General features: G+C 41.3%; 2 protein-coding genes across 2 annotated transcripts in view; one reads left to right on the top strand and one right to left on the bottom strand.

Annotated features, from left to right (window-relative positions):
• The first annotated feature begins 1889 nt into the window (after nt 1-1889).
• Nucleotides 1890-22484, top strand: part of Vtcn1 (V-set domain containing T cell activation inhibitor 1) — a 63013-nt gene continuing 42418 nt past the window's right edge. Inside the window, exon 1 of the mRNA XM_048814574.1 lies at nt 1890-1993. Within this exon, the coding sequence (XP_048670531.1) occupies nt 1962-1993 (32 nt within the window). The 5' untranslated portion in view covers nt 1890-1961. The remainder of the gene's footprint in view (nt 1994-22484) is intronic.
• LOC107156110 (60S acidic ribosomal protein P1-like) lies at nt 20717-21134 on the bottom strand. The gene is given in 2 exon segments (XM_048814595.1): nt 20717-20863; nt 20865-21134. Coding segments are annotated over 2 exon segments (417 nt in total).

The raw sequence follows: 22484 nt of genomic DNA, 5'->3' as shown, positions 1-22484 counted from the left end.
GGCACCTCCAGATACAGGGGTGGCTTCAGCAGATCAGCTTTTGAGGTTACCCAAGGGATATATATGCTAAGACAAGACAGGGCAGGAGATAGAACTGTGGAGAAGCCCATCACTTATGGGAGAGAAGGCAGGTAATCTGAGCACAAGAAAAAAAGGGGAGGCTTTGATGGAGGTTCTCAGAGAGGAATAATGTCAAGAGTATCCATAGAATCTCACCAGTGCTGGAAAAATGATGCTTTTGAGTTCTCCACCCCCGCTTGCTCTCTCTCTCTCTACACACACACACACACACACACACACACAGGTTTGCTTTGCAACCACTTTACCCATTATTTTATGTGCACTACTGTTCAAGTTTTGGAGATGGGTCCAGAGTAATATCTGTTTCTCCAGAGGTGGCAGAATGCTTTTCTCTGCCAAGTTATGCCCACCCTCATGATTGGTGGGCTCCTTCAGTCATCTTTCTAACAGAAGCTGCCCCTTGGCTCTGTCCTCTCCCACTTGGGGGGCTCTGTGCTGGTTCATCTTGGCTTTTCCTCCAGGCTTTCCTTGGCCCTTCCTCTAGTGATGGCTGGAGGAGTTGTTTGTGGTGGGTCTGCAGAGGAGAGTTCCTATGCCTTTGGCCAGAATGAATAGTAACTACAGAAACCATTGCTCCCACGGGCCCCAGCTTGCCCAAACCTGGAAGGATCCAGCCTGCTTCACAGTTTTCAGGGTACGGTTCTTTACTTACTCTGTGGGAAATGAAAGACAAATGGATCCCCTCTCAAACCAACCAGCCTGGGAAGAAATGTGCCAAGAGAGGTACAGTGATTTTCCTGAAGCCACATGAGATTCGAGCCTGACTCTGTTTGACTGTAAAGATCTTTCCACTATGAAACCACTCTCTTCTCTGAGGTCTTCCTACTGCTCAGTCCTCCTCCCCTCCCCAGCTTTACTCTATGGCTGGAATGATTATATGGAAGGCCTGGAGCACCTTCACTTGATACAAATTCTTTTTCTTTTTTTGTTGAGTGCTGGGGATTGAATCCAGGGTCTCATACATACTAGGCAAGGGCTCTACTACTGAGCCATCTTCCCACCCCTGGAGGACCTTTACTCTAAACAGTCACAAACAGTCATGAGCATTTCCCTTTCAAATATGGAGGAAAAATATGAAGAGAGCAAGCTTTATGCCTACATCCTGTGTAGGTGGAAACCTGAATGCTGGGTGAAATGTCAGAGATCATTTTTGCAAACTCATCTTTAACAGCAATAGTCCCATGTAATGTATATTTGGTGTCCTTTGGAATTTTAAAAAGAAAAAGAAAGAAAGTATTTTTTTTTTAAAGAGGCCCTTCTACCTTCTCACTGAAATAAAACCGGAAGAGATTTGTCCACCCTGAGCAGTCTCTGGGGCCCAAGGTAAGCTCAGTCTTGAGTGACAAATTCAGTACCCTTGTCACTTGAACTCATGATATTTCTGAGGTCCTGCAGTATGAATCACTTCCATGAGAGACCCTTTCAGCAGTGACCCAGTCTCTGTCTCAGTGCCAGCTACTCGGCAGGGATGGGGACTTCCAGCTTCCTGGTACAGCCTGACAATGAGCTGTTTCAGGTCTAATTTTGAGATTAAGTCTCCTTCTCTAGAGCTCCCTTTTACAGTGAAGAGGAGAAGACCTGTGTTAAATACAAGCCCTGAAGCAGGGGCCTGGGAAACTTTTTCTCTCATCCTCTCACCAGGTCAGAGCTTGGAAAGGCAGCTCTGGCCCTTGGCTTCCCTGGCTGGCTGCGAGCAGGCGGCCACAGGCAATTCTGCACAGCAGAGCTGTTTCCTCATACCTGAGTGCAACCCTCCTGGCTTGCACTATTTAAGGCCAGCACACTGGAACTTACTGTGAGTCACGGCACCCAGGAGGGCAGCAGCAGCTCCATTCATCCCAGCTCCTGGCCCCAATCGGGGGAGGAATCTTCCCTTGGCCATGGCTTCCCTGGGGCAGATCATCTTCTGGAGGTAGGGTACTCGACTCTCTATCCTTACAGGTTAAGAATAGGAGTGAGGTCTTTTGGGGGTGCTGAGAACTGTGGGGTTGTTCCATAGGGTCCCATCTTATCTTTTTCTGATCCAGTATTAGGCTTGTGGGAGCCTTGCTGGACAAGAGCCTAATTGGACTAAAAAGCTACTGAGGGCATCCGTTCAAGGTTAGGGAGGTTTCTCTAGACTGAGGAGAGTGTGTACCTGGCTGGGGGCTCCACTGAGACATTAGGGTCTGAGCACTTTGGAGGCACTGAGCAGGGTTGCATGGAGCTGCTTGGTGGGCTGGAAGGGAATCAATGACTGGTGATGGGTGGAACACAGGAGACTCTCTAAACAGCCCTAAGGATGAAGGTGAGCATGATTTGACTCTTTCCTGTGGATGTAATTTCTCTGAGCAATTCACACCAACATCCCTACATCACCGCAGGTTAAGGATGAGGTTCCAAGTTTTCCTGGGAGAAAGTTTCCTTGGAGAGGAGACACAGGCAGCAATAGCAGCTGCTAACTCCTCATAAGTGAAGAAAGAAGCAAGTTTCTCCCCTCCCCTTGATTCCAGAAGTTGTTTGAAGAAGCCTCCAATTTCTGTTTTATTTTTCTAATGAAAAAATAATTTTTTTTTCTATTTTTTGTTAGAAAAAATAAAACAGACTGAAGTTGGGCCCCCTCCCCCTAAAAAGGAGAGCGAATTCCTCATGCTGAGAGTCAGTGCAAGGAAGTAAAAGAAGGAAGAAAAGAAGGAAGGGATGGAGGGAAGGAAGAATAAAAGGGAATCCAGATCAACTGAGGAGAGTTTGTGAAGGGACTGAGAGGACAGCATGGCTTCCCAGAGGAGCCTAGAAAAAAGTCTTTTCTTTGAAGCAGGATGCCTGCTCCATCACCCCTGTTCACCGGAAACCACCAGCCCTGCTGCAGGGGTGGCAGAGACTCGGTAGCATCCTCCGAACCTGGCAGCACTCTGCTCCAGCAGACCCTAGAGAAGCAGCAGGTAGTAATGGTGGGCTTCCATCCAGAATATCCACAAGACTCACCTGCATCAGAAGAGCTAGTGTTGCGGGAGCTTATAGTAGGTGCCTCACAGAAGTGTCTACTTTGAGCCTCACTACCCCATTGTGAAAAGTTAAGTCCTTTTCTCAAGCCCTAGTGGCTATGTGTAAGGGCTTTTAACCCTATTGCACCCTAAAACCCTGTCCTAGGCTCGCCTCTGCTCCCACTGCCCCTGCTGCTCTGCCTCTCCCCTCCTCCATTCCTCCAGTTTTGGTCCCATGGATGGGAAACATGCAAGTGGCTTTGTTGTTTCAGGGACCTTCGTGTGGGCTTTCTAATAATACACTGCAACCAGTCCGACTGGTTTTGCTGGAGGATTAGCAAGAGGTGGGTGTTCAAAATGCAGATCCCCCACCCTTTAGAGACCCATTGGAATCCACAGAGGCTCCTCTTGTTGTCCCCAGTTGTCTCCTTAGCTATTTGTGCTCGGTGGTTGCAAAAGCCGGGACAAGCCACAAGGGTGGCAAATTCTTTGTGCAAAGGAGTCACTGGGAAAGGAACAAAGAACAACTTCAGTGGGAAGCAGGATCTAGGAAGCTTGTCCTAGGGATGCAGATGGAGTGTGTGTGTGGGGGGGAGAACCCAGTGTTCTCCCTCAGCCATAACAAGCCCTCTCTCTTTGCCATAATTTCATGAATGAATAACAGTATCTCTCATGGAGGGATCCTGGAACCTTCAAATGGAAACGTTCCGTGGGCAGCAGAAGGCATGAGGCTGAAACTAGAAGAAGTCAGGGCCGGGGATAGAGATCTGAGCTCACAGGCAGGGAATGGTCATATGGAGTGTCTTCTAAGGAGAGCACAGAGAGGAAGAGAAGCCGGAGTGGGGAAGTGAAGAACACCAACATTTAAGGGTGAGTGAGATCAGAATAGAGAAGTCATGGGTGTCAATAGAGCAGCGTTGCATGGAGCACCTAGGACTGATTCTTCATGAAACTTCCTGGTTTCATTGGAGATCATCTGTGACAAGGGGATTGATAAATCAAAAGAAGGAAGCTACTAGGTCGGAAAAAAGAAGATATCTCTGTGCCAGACCAAAATGGGTAAAATAGAGTGGGAGGGAGACTTGAACAAAGGAGGCTCACAGAGCTGTGTTCTGGGATCTTGTTCTCTCATTTTTTCCACATTTTCAAGCTGGCACCTGGCTCAGACATCTCAGATCTCGATGGCCAGAGAAAGTAGTGGCAACACCGTGCAAATTGTCTGGAGAGCTCAACACATGTCATGTAAATTGGGCCCAACTTTCAACCTCTCTGAGCCTACAAAACCTGAGCCTTCGGGGCCTTCAGAGCCCATTTCTTAAACATGACGGCAACTTGGAAAATGGAATAAATTGTGCATTGGAATGAATTCCTAAATAGATGGCACCTTGTTTCTGCCCCTTGGAGGGTATGTTATCTTCTGAGCGTGACGCTCTTCCCTGTCCCTACCTGTCGCCGGCCTCTCATCTCAACATTCAGCTCAAATGCCACTTCTGCTTTGCAGTCTACCTGGATATTTCTAGTTGACATTAATTGCCCCTTTTATGTTCACAGTCATGAATATCTGTTCCTGGTGCCCATAGGTGTCTCTCACTAGGGTTAGCTTCTTCAGGGTCTGTACTCTGTCTTGCTCATCGTTGAAGGGAGGTGGTGTTGCCTTAGGGCTACACATCTGGGCTCTGGGATTAGGCTATCTGGTTTCATATCTCAATGAGATTCAATTTCCTATCTATAAAATTGGACAGATTATAGTACCTAACTGCTAGGGTTGTGGGAATGACGTGCGGAAATTAGGTGCCTGATACATCCTGAAAGCTCTGTTAACTATTGCTCTCCTCATTATTTGAAAATCTCTCTACAAGTCTCAGTACTCTCCATAAAAATTTAACAATTCCATGATCCCACTGGCTTTTCCGCCCTGAAATAGATGTTCTAGTGAGGGTACACCGTAAATTAACTGCCACTGGAGTCTCTCAGAACAATTAGTACCTGCAAAATGCTGGAGACTATTCATAGAATTCTCCAGATTCTAATTTTGAAAAAAATAAAATAAAATAAAATCCATGCCCCCTCTCAGTCTATGAATCTGAGGCTCAATAATTCTCTAAATCTGAGGATGCCAGGGCTGAGACTCTATTAAATGCCTGGCTCTGCCTGCATCGAGCATTAAAAAGTGGTGGTGAAGACTGTCAAGATAGGTAAGGTAGCCTGGGAGGTCATTTTATGCATATCTTATCATCTAGATCCTCTGATGAGGTGCTATCTGTCAAGACCTAGAGCAACAGCCTTTGGGGTGCAGTTGGAGCTATGGAACTATGACCAAGCACTCAATCGTGGTTAATTAGCTAAACTGCTTCACACTCTTAATTATCTCCATTTCGTAGATGCAAATGTTGAGGCAAGATCATTTTCTCAGTGTTTTCCCAGCAAGACAATGGCGGGAACAAACACGTTCCTACCTCTTCCTCTATACTGACTTTTATCAGAAAACTATCTTTCTGATCAGTTAGCTCTGCTTCATCTTCTGCCACTTAAAGCAGAACCCAATTCATCACGGGCAAATTCTCACTTCCTCCGAGACGAGTGACTGCCACAGCAGAAAGGTTTTTAGCTGGCTGATGAGAGAGTCATCCCCAGAATAGGCCAGAGGCTGTGGACTGTTGGTCTGTGTTGTTTCTGTGGCTAATCTAGATCAGAGAACGCAGCAGCAAGAAAAGATTAAATGCACTAAGAATTATACACTTTTAGAGTTTGAAAATTCAGAAAATCAGTACATGCCCTCATGTTGTCAATGAGACAATCAAACTAAAGTATGCAGTTTGCCCAAGGGTCATGCAGTTAAAGAATGATAGAAAAGGGGTTTTTCAATGATCCCATAAACTGTGCTGGACTCCTGCAGACCATATTTTACCCAAGCATCAAGTAACCTCAAATCTGAGATATCAAAGCTTTCATCCGTATTTACCTTCGACCCATGAAAAAGTAGAAATATGTTGATTCTAGAATTAGTTAGATATGTGCATATAGTCTATCTCCCCATTAACTGTCTGTGGGACCTCAAGTAAGTTACTTTTCTGTCTTTCCTCATCAATAAATTGCATGTTATTAATAGTACCTAGTCCTTAGGGTTGTTATGAAGACTAACTGCATTAATACATGGAAAGAGCTCAGAGCAGCCTCTGACACATAGGTAGCCCTTTCTGTGTTAATCACTCTTATGAATTATTCCCTTTAGATGTTTTTAGAATATAACAAAGTAACTTGGAGGGAGGGAGAGGAATGACAAGTCCAACAAGAACCTTTGTGTCTGGAGTGTTCTGGGGTTTCAGTAGATTTGAGATACCTTCTTTCCAGCCCTTGTCCTATGAGATATGGGCAAATCCTCTGCCCCCTGAGGTCGTGACCTAGATAAACTCAAAGGTCACCACCTGTCCCAACACTCACCTCAACATTCAATGTGGTCTTGGGACCATTGGGTCATCTGGGAACTGTTCGAAGTGCAAATACTCCAGGTGCAAATCCTCAGGCCTCCTCCCTCCAGACCTACGGAAACACTGGAAATAGGCCCAGTAATCTGTGGTTAGGACCCTCCAGGTGACTGATGCCCACTCAAGTTCAAGAAGCATTAAATTAGCAGTTTTTCTGGGCCCGCTTGATACCCAAGCAAAAAGTGCAAAGATTGCATCCAGAGAGAGATAAATTTCACTTAGGATCATTTATCACTCCACATTCTTCTTTAAGAAATGTTTAAAGAGGAAATGGGTGGGTCTTGAGGAAGACAAAGGGGGGGATGGGGGACGAGAAGTTTCTACAGGTAAGAAACCCAGGTTATATTTCTCTTTACATTAACTTTCCGCAATCCCAAACCATCTGCCTGGGATACTTCAGATTTACTATCACGTCACTCACAAATGTATTCCTACTACTCCCCGCACGGCAGTAATGGGAGAAAGGGCAGACCATTTTCCTTCTTTCTTTTTCTGCAGATTTAAAATGAAAAATTTCATGGAATAAAAACCATGAAAGATTTGAGAGTCAGAGAGAGCATCCATAATATTTAGGGGTATTGAATTGTCTCTTTTAACTACCTATCTTGCTTCTTTATTGTGTTTTCTTCACACTCCCCACACCCAGAATAGCCATTTCACATCTCTCTTCTCTCTTCCATCCTCTTACTAACCCCCATCCTTTCTCCCTCTCCCAGTCCCAGATAATGATCTTGCTTCATCCTTCACTGAGAAAAATAGAAGCCAGCAGACAGATACTCCTTCATCTTTTCATTTTGTACCTGCTACACTTATTGGTGCCCTTTTTCTCTGACTCCCATTCTGGGTCCAAAGGATTTACCCAGCTCCTATTAAAGGTCAGCGTCAATGCACCTTGGGCCCGGGGAGAGCCCTGTTCATGAACACTTTCCCAATCTTGTATCATCAATCTCTCCTCCTCACTACTATTATCCCAGGCAACATGCAATCCATGTGTCTGTATTTTCTATTTTAAAAAGAAAAACCACCTCTCAGTCCTGCAATTGCTCCAGCTACCCTCCCTATCTCTTTTTACCCCTTTCTCAGAAAACTTGTTGCAAAGCTGGTCTGGAATGATGGATCTTACTGGTTTTCGGGGTTTGCAGAGCAAGTGTTGATTTGGTGATTTCTGACACAGTGTGGAGCCAGGCTCCCTGGGTCCATTCTTTTCCAGCTCTGCCACTTTCTGGCTGTGTGACCTTTCTGTGCTAAGGTTCTTCATATGTGAAATAGGGAAACTATTAGAATCTATATCTTAGGATCTACATCTTACTTAGGATCTTAGTGTCTACATCTTACTCTAGTAAGATTTTGTATTTTGTCCCCACTATACCAAAATATTATGCCTGTCAATGCCTCTGCAATGTTTACTTCTCTGTTTGTGTCTTGTCTTTACAACAGCATTCAGCACAGATGTTTCCAGGACCTATTTCTTGAAACACCTTCTTAATTTGCATTTCACTACATTCTCCTGATTTCCTGTCCTTTGCCTCACTCAGGACAAGGTCCCAGCTCTTGGAGTTGGCTGCTGCTTTTCTGCACCTGGTCTGGTGGTAGCAACTTTCCTCCTGGGTCCCACACAATTCCAAAATATCACACTCTGCAGCCAGAAAACCTGCCTCTGGTACCAGGACATATCCTTTCATTTTTTTCCTGTATTCGATAATGGCGCTTTCCGTGGCCAAAAGGCCTCAGGGTTCAGGAACAGACTGTAAGGGCACAGAGATAATCATCCTGTAAAGCGGCTGGCATAAGCTTCCTAAAGTCCTACCAGGCATGACACTCGTGAAAATAGCAAATGCTGTGTGGGAGGTGACTTTTTCTAGACCCCAGGGAGCCCTAGACACATGCCCTTAAAGCGGGGGTGAGTTTTCAGACAGGCCCTGATGGAAAGCCAGATGGCAGGATGGAGCTAGAAAAGGATTACTCCAGCCCAGAAGGTGATCCTTGATTTCGTCTTCTACCCATCCAGGAAAACTGCTTCCTATCCTTCTCTCTCTTCTTTGAAGAGAGGTCAGATCTTGGTGATTTCCTTTGGAGTTCAGGTAGAAGAAGCCAGAGTTGATAGGAAAGTCATGGTGTCCTTGTAGCAACCTTAGCTCAGGGGATCTTTCTCTAATAACTTGAATGTAGGGGACTGGCATTTTAGCAAAAGCCAGCCAAGTTTTCTAGCCTCCTGCTGCAGTCACCTTTGTCTTGGGGTCAGCTCTGTGGCACTTTGCTGTAGAGGAGCTCTGCCTTTTGGGTCCTTATTCATGCCAGCTCCTGCAGAAGGACCGTAAACAAGGAACATTGGTCATGGATTGCAAATCGCTGCTGGTCCAGTGTCTGCCAACAAGGCTGCATTTGGGAGTGGGACAGGGGTGGGAGAGGCAGGAGATAGGACTCTAGCATATTCCTCACACAAGGGAATTCTCCACTGAGGCTTGGGAGGAACAGGTGCTCCCAGCTACCACACCTTTGCAAGAAGGTTTGGCCAGAGGAATTCCCTTGGGCGATGACAACCTCACCCTCTACTGACAGGCTGCTGAGGGGCTGCTGGGGTGGTATCCTAAAGCAAAACCAGGAAGACATTTCCCATGGACACAGCTTAATAAACGGGAGCTAGATCCCCCAAGGAGCTCACGAGTCTATGTACTCCACGTAGTTGTGCATTTCTGTTAGTAATGTTGGTCATGTTTCCTACTATTTCCCTTATAAGTGTACAGTATTTCTGAGACATTGAGATTTAATAGCTTTTTGAGGCCCTGCTGAGGAAGCTAGTCATCATTAATACTGTTGTCATAGGATCCAGTACAAAAAACTTCAAATAACAAACCTACTGCAAACTTCAGAAGGCAGCCATTGGGTGCTGGGGATCCCTGTAGGTTTTGGAATCTATTAATATGGGCTTCTTCTGGTTGAGGAGAGACAGGGACTGTTCAAGAGGTCACATTTTATCCTGAGAGGAGGCCAGTGGGACATAATTTATCGGTCTTGGCAGGAGGTCGTCTTCTCCTTGACACTACTCTCCCATCTAGAAGGAACGGGAGTAGGGGCATTGGTATTTTCTCAGAAGACATTCTGGTATGGAGCTCAAACACTGAGTAATTAGTATGATTTTTATACAGCAGAATGGGATAATAACAACATTTAAAAATTTTGAAGAGAAAACCTAAAGTCATCCATGGTTTTATCATTGTAAATTACTGTTTTCTTTTTTTCTCTTTTTCAAACCCAAGTGAAAATTTATTTTTACATAATTCTTATTAATAGAGAGTTCCTTGTCTTTTTTTCCCATTAAAACTTTGTGTGCTAAAACTAAAATTTAAAGCACTTTATCAGTTAAAAATCCATGCACAGTGCTGCAACAATTATAATTTTACTCAGTAATGTGTATTTCTGTACGTCTATTGGATTGGGAAATGCCATATTGGGCCACCTTTCCTGGAAACTCAGTCCAAAGACCTGGTGGGATCGCCCCATCTGCCTTTTAGAAGTGCTCCCATTCTGCTCAACCCAGTATCTAGTTGAAGAGGAGCATCATTGGGGTCCAAGCAACATGCAAGACTCAATCAATTAATAGTCTTTTATGTAACTACCTAAGACAGTGTTTCCTCAAGAGAGTTCTGAGGACAATGATATCACACCAAATCTTTCCCAGAAGAGGTCTATAGTGCAAGTTTGGAAGTTCTGAACAGTATTAGGTCTGACCATATGAAATTATCAATGTTCAATTGTTTTTGACCTGTAAAAAAAGGTCATTTTGAATGGTTCAATCTAATGTGCATGCCTCTGCAACATTCACCATGCATACTAGCATATTAAAAGCTTTGAAAATTTCTAGATAGTTGAAGAAATCTGATTGTGATTGACCCAATACAATTTGTTTATAAAATTAATACTTATTAATATATACCAGGACTCCTTCGTTAACTAGATCCTGGGATAATTAGAAAATAATAGAAGCCTTGAGGGGAGGAAACACATTAATGCAGTACTGTCGAGAGCCTGTCCCCACTGTCCAAATGACACAGGTTCTGACTGAGGAGGTGCCCAGCTGGTAAAGGTCAGGCTGGTATTTAACTTCCCGGGAATACCTGCTTATCTTTCATATTCAAAGTCATCATATTTTTTAGATCGTCCCCTTCTACAGTAATTCTTTCTTGATTACCCTTGCCCTGAACTGACTTCTTGGTAACTAACCTATGTCTTTTCCTCTCTCATAAAACTGGAAGGAGAATTCATTAGGTGACATTAATGGTTCATCTGTTTTTTCCTTAACTGACAGCTACTAAAGAAACACGGGTGTTATTTTGATTGCCCTCTCATTATTATAATTAGCAATTAGTTCCTCTTTTCAGGATATTGTTGTTATCCCAGTTTATAATGGTTCATCTCATTTGCCTATAACCACAAAGTGAGTTAAGTTGTTCTGGATGCAAGGAGGAGACACAGCACTGGTTACCTGAGCCTCTACAAGGAATGAAGACACACAGCCAAAAATCAAGTTGTTTTTCTGTAGCCAAGTGTCCAAGACATGGAATGGAAATGTTGGATGGGGGATAGATTCACAATACAGTGACACAGTGGCTTGTTTAGGACTAAATCAGTGCTTCTATTCTCTCCCTCTTCCCCTGACATTTCTTTATCCCACTGTCTGGAATTCTTTGCCTGTGCAGACATGGTCATCTGTCATTTACACAGTACCAAATGGTCACCAGTATGACCTACTCCTGCAGAATGACAATGGATTTGGATATCATTTGGCACATCTGGTATCCTAGCAGTTGTTAGAGGTGGGTAGGAATTATCATGTATTCCAGGGAAGTGAGAGAAGAGAGTTTAAAGATAAGATGTTACTTCCTTATGAGAGCACAGAGTTAATTTAATTAAAGTGGTTAATTACACCTGGGTGAGGTGTAAATGACGTTAAATGGGGCCCTGACAGTTTGGGGCCCTGTAGTGGAAGGCACTGCCCAGAGTGAGCCAGCCTGTGAAAGACATTCACTGACCCTCAGGGGCATTGCTAGGAACACTCAATTACCAGGAAGAATAAGAATAAGCCATTTTGATTTCTCATGAGGTAAGTGGAAATAAAGCCCTTGACTTAGACTCACTGAGAGAGCAAACCCTGGTAAACCTTGAACAAGCCCTGTCATGTTCAGATCCTCGCATCTCATTTGTTCTCTAGGTGTGGAAGTCAAATAATAAAGTACAGGGAATACTCTGAGAGTGATGGGAAGGGGAGAGGTACAGGCCTGCTGCATGGTAGATGGAAAAACATGGGACTTGGAATCAGAGAGGCCTAATTTGGTGTCCCTTTCCAAGTTTATTGTGTGTGATCCCATGCTAGTCCATTTCTCCAAGCTTCAGTTTTTCATTTGTTAGGTAAGTACAATAAATGGACCTCCCAAAACTGCCCTGAAGATCACAGGTATCAGGTGCAAAAGATGATTATGGCAATGACATTGATGGTAGCACACAGCTCTCTCACATTATCAGTACATCTACGTCTTTCAATAAGAAGCTGCTTTGCCCACTGGAAAAACAGAATTACCATTATTATTTATGGTACTGGGAATTGAAAGCAGGGCCTCTCATATGCTGGGCAAGCACTAGCCTATCATTGAGTTATATCCCTAGCCCTTTTTTGAGACAGGGTCTTGCTAAGTTGTTAAGGCTGGCCTTGAACTTGTGATTCTCATGCCTCAGCCTCCCCAGTGGCGGGGATTACAGATGTGCATCACTGCATCTGGCTAAAATAAGCAGAAGTCTTGAAAGCAATGATCACTCATGCCCCACTTTCATTTCCTTTTGAGTTCAGCTTCCTGAGAGTCCATTTATGACAGGGATATTGCCTGACCTTTCAGATCTCTTGGTCAATAGTTTATGTTACTTCTGGAGATGGCCTTCTTATGGGACTGCCTCACCGTCCCACCTCATGATCACAACCTCTAACATTAAGCTCCTCCTATGTACCAGAACTCTCCTAGGAGTGCTGCTGCATTGTCAATTTGTTTAACAGATATTTATTGAATATCTTTCAGGAGTTGTGCATATATTATATATTTCTTTAACAAATATTCAGTGACCATTATTTGTACTAGCACCACAGGTCCTAAGGGGGCCAATCATGAATGAGGTATGAGGCCCACAACATTTAGAGGACATACTAGACAGGGAGACACATGGATACACAATTACAATTCAGTACACTAAGTGTCACCACAGGCCAATTTTAGAATGTCTTAGAATCATTTCTTACCCCGTCTTGGTGGTGTTGATCGTGTTGGGTGGATACAGAGAATTTCTGGAGGAGGTAGCTTCTAATCTGAAGGAATTAGCCAGGAAAGGAGAGGTGGGAAGAACATCCAGACCTCGGGAAAGGAATGAGAGGAGGAAGAGGAAGGCAGTGCAGGGATCAGAGGTGGTAGTTGGAGAGATCAGTATGAGACACATTCAGTCTTCTCAACAAAAGTAAGGTAGGATACTATCCCCCCTGTCGCATAGCTGAATAAGACTTGAAATGATATGAGAAAGTGTTGGGGGACTTGGGGAGAAGAAGACGTGCAAAACCAGCCCAAATCAAATCTTTTTTGAGTGATTTTCAAATGAGCAAAGAGTTGATGAGGTCACGAGGCCAATGGTCATGGCAGGACTCTGCTGGGCCCATGAGGCCCTTTATTGACCATCTTCTCCCAGGAATCAGCAATTTCATTGCTCTACATTATCAAAACTATTTAATGTACTATAAGCAGAGGGAACAGGAAATAGAGTCTACAGCTTTCTGTCTCCAAAGTCTACGTTCTTTTGTTGTTTAGAAAAATATATTATTTTATTTTTTAAATAATAAGATTGATTGGAGCAGCTGGGAAGCCCGTGCTTGGGCTGAAGCAAGATGGATCGTATGAGGCGAACTGTCTTCCGCCCATGGGCGTGGTAGCCACACTTTGTCGAGAGCTCAGAAGCTTCCGTGGCAAAATCCAAGATGCCAGGTTCCACTGCCTTTCTCTAAAGTACTTGAAAAGCAAAAGTCTGAAGTGTTAACAAGAGTGATGTCAGTATGAGAAAGAAGATGTTTTGATATTCAGAGTTGTCAAGATCTTGGCTCTTTAGAGGAGCCAGAAGGCCATCTTCCTTAGAGTTCTCCTAAAATGCCTGCTTAACTTATAGGATAAGACTGAGATTTTGAACAAAATATAAATCTGGCTATGTTTTCTCATGTTTCTAGGTTAATATTTCCTAATTGACTACTTAATAGACCAAGGTAATGCTTGCTTTTAAAAGACTTTAGCAAACAGACTATACCCAACTCTAATATACTTTTTTTTCCTTCCAGTTCTAGGGATCAAACCCATGACTCTGTACATGACAGGCAAACACTCTACCACCAAGTGACATCCCCCAGCCCTCTACTTGTCTTAATCAATTTTATCTGAATGATGCTGATTTTCTGAGGCAGAAATACGGCACCTACATTTAATATGGGTAGCATATCCTGTTAGCTTCACAGTTTTCTACCCTTAAGGCAAATCCACCATTGCAAGATGGTGGCTTTCAATAGCAAGCCCAAAAGGTGTCAAACTGTGAAGGAAGTGTTCAGTTCATGAAAAATTCCAGGGCTTCTAATGCTGCCCACCTGGGCTCTGGAACTGAGGCTGTTCTTTCATCATTGCCTGGGGCTGCTTGTGAACAACATATGGAGTTACGAAGAGCATGTTTACTCGTTCAAATGAAGGAAAACATGTTATGTATAATTTCTAGCATACACTCACCTGGGTACTGGCTCTTATTCTGAGAGCTCTATTGAAGGTACAAACCATTGACCCAGGAAACTGTTTAACATCTTCAAGGGAGCATCCGATCGAGAGATGCCTGTTTGTCTACCGTCCAGGGAAAAGGCAAACCTAAAGAAAAGACCCACTGGGATGTAGCTCAGTAGTAGAGGGCCTTCCTAGCATGTGTGAGGCCCTGGGATCATCCCCAGTACTGCAAAAAGAAACAAACAAAAAACAACAAAGCAGTGTTTGCTCTTTAAATTTTATTTTCCTTTGTTTTACCAGAGTAATACTTGATTAGTTTGGAAAATAAGAAAAGCGAAAAGGAAAAAAAAAAAAAACAGAAAAACTTTTTATCAAACCTAGCTAGCCCAGAGGTAATCACCATCAGTAGATCTTTCCAGTCTTTTTTTCTCTGTATGTAATAAATAGTATCATAACATATATTAGAAACTACTTTCTACTTGCTGGTTTTATGAACATTTCTTATGTAAGAAATATTCTGTGATATGATATTTTACAAGTGCATGGTATTGTCACTAAGGATGAACCTTAATTGAATCACTCAATTTCCTATTATTAGAACTAAATATTGGCTACAATCCATTACATTAATTTAAACTAACACAACAGCTAACAACCTGGAAGATGGCATCCTGTTGGTTCTTTCGTGGATTCATAGAAGTGGAATTACAGGATCAAAGTTGGCTGTGTATTGTAAACCTTCTGACAGGTGTGAACAAAGTGTCCCCTCCCTCTACCCTGAATTTTGTACCAAATCACACTCCTACCAGTATTTTAGACTCCCCAAAGTAATAATTTATACTTAAGCCTCTTCTAAGACCAACAGTTCTCCCTACCAACATTTTGAAAAAAAGAAAACAGTAAAAATTTTCATCTAATTTTCCCAACTTTTCCAATATTTGAGATTTTTCTTCTTTTTTCTTAGCCTTCTTCTACTTCCATCCCTGGCTTTATTGAGTAATGTTTTTCTAGATTCCTGTTGGTGTAGAAGAGGTCAGAGAAGCCAGTGTTGTTTAGGTGCTGGGTGCTCTGCCCAGCACCTTCTGCGTTCACTAATCACCATTTAATTACAGCATCCCTCTGGGATAGATATTAATTTGTTCTCTTGCTTTTTCATGTTGTTTGTGTGTTTACCCATCTAACAGTATGGATCTGAGGCAGTGGAGTTTCTACCCTGTGGACTTAGAGTGTCCCTGAGGTTTCTACTACTTCACTGTTTAGGGGAAAACAAATAATAAGAAGATAGAAATAAAAAATTAAAGGAAGAGTGAAAGAGAGAACATAGCAATTGGTTGTTAGTGGAAGAAAAGAGAGAAAGAGAATCAAGGGAAATAGGCAAGTGAAAAATATACATAAAGGAAAAATTTTTAAAATAAAAATAAAATAATTCAAAACAAAATGAAAATATACTAATCAAACATCCCAGTCCTCAAAAAAACTGATCCATTAAAAATAACTGGCTTCAAAAATGCTATAAATGAGAAAAAAAATATGAGTATCTATAACTGTCCATGTACCATTAAGGTCACAAACAGAGAAAAGGGGTGGGGGAAGGAAAAAAGAAAAAAGTAAAAACAAACAAACAAACAAAAACAAAAAAACAAGAGAGAGAGAAATCTCAATAAGCCAAAGAACTGTTTCCATTGGAATTCAAAAGATTCTCAGTTTCTCTTCTGAGCAGTTTTAGGTGGGGTCATCTGGAGTGTGATACTCCACCTTCTGGATTGCTGGAGTGAGAGAGGTAATCCTGTAGGTGGAATTCCTGGAGGTAGGGTTTAGCCTTAGGTGGGCTCCAGGGTCTTCACTGAATGCTAGTTGGTCTGCAGATTTTAAATTAGCACACCTCCAGGGCCCAGTTATTATTGGTCCTTGTTGGAAGACTGGGTTCCATTTATGTGGTGGAGGAGCCAATTCTTAGTCCCCTATGTTACCTGTGTCTCCCCAACCCCACCCATGTTTCCTGGTCTTAGGTTTAGTCTCCAAACTCAATCTCTCTCACCCCAATCCTTCTGAATTAAATTCCCAGCAGATGTATCTCTCCCAGCCAGTCCTGCAGCCAGCAGGTTGGAGGGGGAGGTGTAGAGACCCGTGGGTTTCCATGACAAGCTGACCCTGTGTAAACCTCTCTCCATGTTTGATTTTCTCCTGGTCACTGAAGCACACTCCATGTCATGTAGTATGTGTTTACTGGGCCTGTGTTTTGGGGTAAACTCAGTTTTCCCAGGGATTGGCTTCCTCAGTTACCTGCCTTGTGGCTGCAAAATGGTTCCTTCTTTTGTCTTCTGCACTCCACCTGGAAAGATGGCGGCTTCTTTCTGGCACAAGGATATTGTGCAATGTGCCTTCCCAGTTTGTTGGGCAATGTCCTTGATCTCTAAATTGTCTGGACCCAGACATGCCTCAGGCCACCTAAAAATGTGGGTTCCTTTAATTTCTTTATCCTTCCATTTTGCTCCCAGAGGGACCACTTTGGCTGGTGCTTCTGGCCTGGCTTCCGCAGCAACTGCTGTGCTGGGGATTTCTCTCTTATTATATCTAACCTCCTGTGTCCTAATCTGCTTCGAATGTCCAGTTTTAAATTCCAGTAAAGTCCTCCCCCACTTTTTTTTTTCTTTTGTTCACCCACCTTCTGAGAAACTGCCTAGTCTGCTTTCTTGGTTTTAGCCCATGGAACAGTTGGGAAAGCCTGCAGTTTTTGTTACTACAGCTCTGTGGTATAATTTGAAATCAGGTATTGTGATATCTTCAGCATTGCTCTTTTAGCTTAGAATTGCTATTCTGTTTTGTTTTTGATTTTTAATTCTTCCAAATGCATTTTTAAGACTTTTTTTTCCTAGTTCTGTGAAGAATGTCTTTGGTATTTTAATGGGAATTGCATTGAATCTTTATATTGCTTTTGATAGTATGGCCATTTTAACAATACTGCCTATCCATGAACATGGGAGGTCTTTCCATCTCCCTTGTATTCTTCAATTTCTTTCTTCAAAGTTCTATAGATTTCATTTTAGAGGTGTTTTACCTCCTTGGTTAGATTTATTTCTAGGTTTTTTTTCCCCCATAGGGGAGACTATTGTGAATGGGGTTGTTTTCCTGGTTTATTTCTCTGCAGATTCATTATTGGTGTGTAGGAAAGCTTTAATTTTTTATGTTGATTTTGTAGCCTGCTACTTTGTTGAATTTTTTTTATTAGCTCTAGCAGTCACCTGGTGGAGTTTCTTGGGTCTTCAAAGTATAGGATCATATTATCTGCAAACAGTGATAATTTGACTTCTTCCCATCCTATTTTTATGGCTTTTATTTCCTTCTCTTGCCTAATTGCTCTGCTAAAAATTTGAGTATTATATTAAATAGGAGTGATGAGAGTGAACATTTTCATCCTGTTTGTACCTGATTTTAAAGGAAAATCTTTCAGCTTTCCCCATTCACTATGATGCTGGTTTTGGGATTTGGGTATATAGCCTTTATGATGTTGAGGTAGGTTTATTCTATTCCTGTTTTCTCCCGTGTTTTTTTAAAAATCATGAATGGGTGATTAATTTTGTCAAGGGCTAATAACTCTGCATCTATTCAAATGACTTTGTGATTTTTGTCCTTAAGTCTATTTATGTGGTAAATTACATTTATTGATTTTCATATGTTTAACTGTCCTTGCATCCCTAGGATAAAGCCTACTTGGTCATGATGTAAAATCTTCTTAATATGTTGTTGAATACAATTTGCTAGCATTTTGTTAAAAATTTTTGCATCTACATTCATCAGGGATATTGGTCTTTCCTTGATATCTGGTTTTGGTATGATGGTGTTACTGACTTCATAGAATGCATCTGGGAGTGTTCAATCCCTTTTTATTTCATGGAATAATTCAACGAGCATTGACATTAGCTCCTCTTTAAATGCCTGATAGAAGTCAGGTGAGAATCCATCTGGTCCTGGGCTTTCCTTTGTTGAAAAGCTTTTTATTACTACTTATATTTTCATTGCTAGTTATTAGTCTATTTAGGTTTTCTATGTCTTCTTGATTCAATTTTGGCCGACATATGTGTCTAAAAACAAAGCCATTTATTCTAGATTTTCCAATTTACTAGAGTATGAGTTTTCAAATTAGTCCCTAATTATCCTATGGATTTCTTTGATGTCTGGTTATTTCTCCATTTTTCACCTCTAATTTTATTAATTTGTATTTGGCTGAGAGTTTATCAATCTTGTTTATCTTTTCAAAGAAGCAACTCTTCATTCCATTTATCCTATATATTTTTTTATTTTAAATTCCATTGACTTTGGCTTTGATCTTAATTATTTCCTTTCTTCTACTGGTTTTGGAATTGGTTTGTTCTTGCTTTTCAGGTGCCTAGAGATATATTCTTGGTTGTTTTTTGGAGGTCTGATTTTCTTATGCAGGCACTTGTAACTACAAACTTTCCTCTTAGATCTACCTTCTAGTGTTTCCCAGAGGTTCTGGTATGACATGTCACTATTCTCATTTGGTTCTAAAATTTTTTAAAATTTCTCCATGTTTTTCTTCTATCATCCATTCATCATTCAAAATGTATTATTTAATCTCCATGGGTTTATATAGTTTCTTTAGGTTTATTAGTGTCAATACGTAAGTTTATTTTATTATGATTAGATAAGGTGGAAAGGATTATGTTAAATTTTTGTATTTTCTAAGATTCCCATTGTGACCCAAAATATGGTCTATTTTTGAGAAGGTTTCATGAGTAAATTGATCAGCTGTTGTTGGATCAAATTCTATAGATGTCTGTTAAGTCCATCTGATTTCTAATAATTTTTAGGTCCAAAGAGTATTTCCTGAGTTTATGTCTGGGTGGCCTATCTATTGGTGAAGGGAATATGTTGAAATCACCCAATATTATTGTACTGGAGTTTATCTGAGACTTTAATTCAAGCATTGTCTCTTTTATGTAACTATGTTCAACAACATTTGGGGCATACATATTTACTTACGTTATGTCTTCTTCTTGGACTGTTCCCTTTACCAGTATGAAGTGAACTTATTTGTCTCTTATTAATTTTGGCTTTCAGACTTTGTTGAATATGAGAGTACTCCTGCTTGTTTTAGGGCTCCATTTGCAGGGTATATCCATTTCCATTCTTTCACTGTCAGCCTGTGGCTCTTTCCCTGTAAGGTGAGTCTCTTTCAAACAACATATAGTTGGATCTTGTGTTTTAACCCATTCTGTCAGTCTATGTCTTTTAATTGGAGAGTTGAGACCACTTATATTCAATGTTATTACAAACAGATTTTTATTAATTCCTGCCATTTATATTTATTTCTAATGTTTAATATGGTCCTGTTCCTCATTTGTTTAGCTACTCTTTAAATAATATTTGTCCATTTGTGTGCTTTGGGGTTCATTTTTGATGTCTTCTTTGCCAAGTACTTATTTTCTGTGGTGTCAGCTTAGTAGTCATGAATTAATTTGTTTTCTGCTTATCGCAGAAGACTTTTATTTCTTATTTGATTCTGAAGGACAGCTTTGCTGGATATAGCAATCTTTGTTGACAGTTATTTTCTTTCACAGCTTGGAACATATCATTCTAAGCCCTCCTGAATTTTAGATTTTGTGCTGAGAAATCAGAAGCAACTGACTGGTTTGCCTCTAAATGTGACCCAAGGTTTTTCTCTTGAGCTTTCAATATTCTATTGTTGTTCTGTATGTTGGGCATTTTAATTATAATGTGTCATTTTAATTATAATGTGTTCTTTTTTTGAGGTTCCTGTCTTTTGGAGTTCTGAATGAACCCTGTATCTGGATGTCCATTTGATTTTCAAGGTTTAGAAAAATTGTGTATTATTATTGCCCTAAAAAGGGTCATGCTATTAGGACATATTACATAGTCTTCTTCAATAGCAGTGGTTCTTAACCATGGTCTCTTAATGTTGTCCCAGAGTTCTTATATTCTCTGGCCATAGTTACTTCTTTTCTTTTCTTCATATTGTCTGAATGTTCAAGGCCAACCACTTTGTCTTCCAGTTCTGAGATGTTGTCTTCAGTATGCCTACTCTATTAAATAAAGACTCTCAACTATTTATTTATTTATATCTCTATCTTCTTATTGAATTTCTTATTCATATCCTGAACTGGCCTCCTTAATTTGTTGAGCTATTTTTCGGTGTTCTCTTGGAACTTATTGATCATTTTTATAATCATTCTTCTGAATTCTTTATCTGATATTTCATCCACTTTAATATCTTCAGAGTTGTTGCTGGTGAATTACAAATTTTAGGAGGCATCATGTTACCTTTTCCCCCCACATTTTTTGTATTCCTGTGATTTCCCCTCCAAAAAAAAAAAAAAAAAGCTATCAGCAAAATTCAGCTTTTTATTGTACATGTTATAAGAGTTTAGTCAAAAAGACCAAATCCCATGTAATCATTGGATTCCTCAGATTCTTCCTTCTTTGCTTGCATTTTCTTTTCCTCAGCTGAGGAAGCTGTGGTGGTGGGGACAGGACCTCCTGCTGTTGCCACACCAGCTGTTGGAGCAGGCCCCACCAGCACCTGTGCCTCAAATGAGGCTCCCAGTGTTAACATTGGCCAAGGCCTTTGCAAAAAAATCAAGCCAAAAAGGTTCATCATTTACACCAGGTTTTAAAATGAGGGCATTGATTTTATCCTCCATGATGGTCACCTTGTTGTCATGCTGGATGAGGACAGAGTATAAACAGGACAGGCCAGATACGGAGGCCAGGTCATGGACTGCTTTACTGGATGAAGTGAGGGCCTCACCCCAACATGGCCTTAGCTTCCTCAGAAGGACCATGTACTTTGGTGGCAGCAGAGGAAGGAAGACTCTGTTGGGCTTTATGATCTGTTGGGATGGATTTCTCATCCACTCTTATATGTAGGACTTTTTAGGGGACTGACTTCTCTTGCCAAAGTGACCTGGAATGACCTAGATTGAGATTCCTCAGAGGTATGATGTTCACAGACTTTGTGCTAATTCTCTGTTGAATTTTGCTGTTGAAGTGAATGTCCATGAATGGGATCTGAGAGACCCCCTAATCATTCCTACTTGGGCCTGGTCTTTTTCTTTTTCTTTTCTTTTTTTTTTTTTTTTGAGGTGGGGTATTAGGGATTTAACAGAGGGGTGCTTCACCACTGAGCTTATTATCCCCAGCCCTTTTTAAAATTTTTAATTCTGAGGCACGATGTCACTAAATTGCTTAGGACCTCACCAATTTGCTGAGACTGGCTCAAACTTGCAATCCTCCTGCCACAGCTTCCCAAGTCATGGGATTACAGGCATGCACCACTGTACCTGGCTTAATTTGAGGGATTTCATCTCTTCTGTTCTTTGTATTAAAGAATCACTGAAGTTTGAGTATGATTAATCTGTGTGAATCAAGATAAGTATTCTCTTGGCTGGATTTAGGTCAGCAGCAGAGTCTCTACCCTGTGAACTTGTGTTCCTGTAGACTCTGAGCACCGCTCAGTAAAGGGGAAACACAATAATAACAACTGGAGCAAACAATACGCAGCATTAAAATAAATATCCAGTGCCTCCTACGATATCTACAACACTAGTTACCACAAAAACAGGAAAAGCGAGGTCAACAATTGCCAATAGAAACGAAAACCATGAGTTAAAGTAAACAGTAGGTGTCAACTGTGCCATCCACAGTACTAATAAGTACTAATAAGTGCAACAACATGAATGATGGGGGGCAGGAGCTATGAAAAGCAAATCTAAAAGATGGTGAAAATACAGTTCATTAAGAGAAAGGAAAATGTGATAAGAAAGTTTAGAATGTTTACAATGTGAACCAGAAAAAATGCAGAACAGATATAGCAAGTGATGATTATAAAGAAAGAGGAGGAGAAAAAATAGAAAAGACAAAGTAAATGGGGGGAGAGAGCGAGAGCAAGAGAGTTTGACTGTCAACAGGAGAAGAAAGGATAAATTGAGAGAAACAAGAGAAAATAAACTAAAATCCCAACCCTTAAAAGACAAGGAAAAATAATCATTGTAAAAATTGCCAAAAATGAAAAAAGAGACAAATATGTATATATGTATATATGTGTGTGTATATTTATATATCAACAACACAATATGAACAAAAAAAGTAAAAAAGATTCTTCATGAAATAATTTTATCTAGTGAGATGGTCAA

Source organism: Marmota marmota, unplaced genomic scaffold, assembly GCF_001458135.2.
Source record: "Marmota marmota marmota unplaced genomic scaffold, marMar, whole genome shotgun sequence".
Lineage (NCBI taxonomy): Eukaryota > Metazoa > Chordata > Mammalia > Rodentia > Sciuridae > Marmota > Marmota marmota.
The sequence above is the reverse complement of the archived record's forward strand: the minus strand, read 5'-3'. Positions and strand labels throughout refer to the sequence as shown.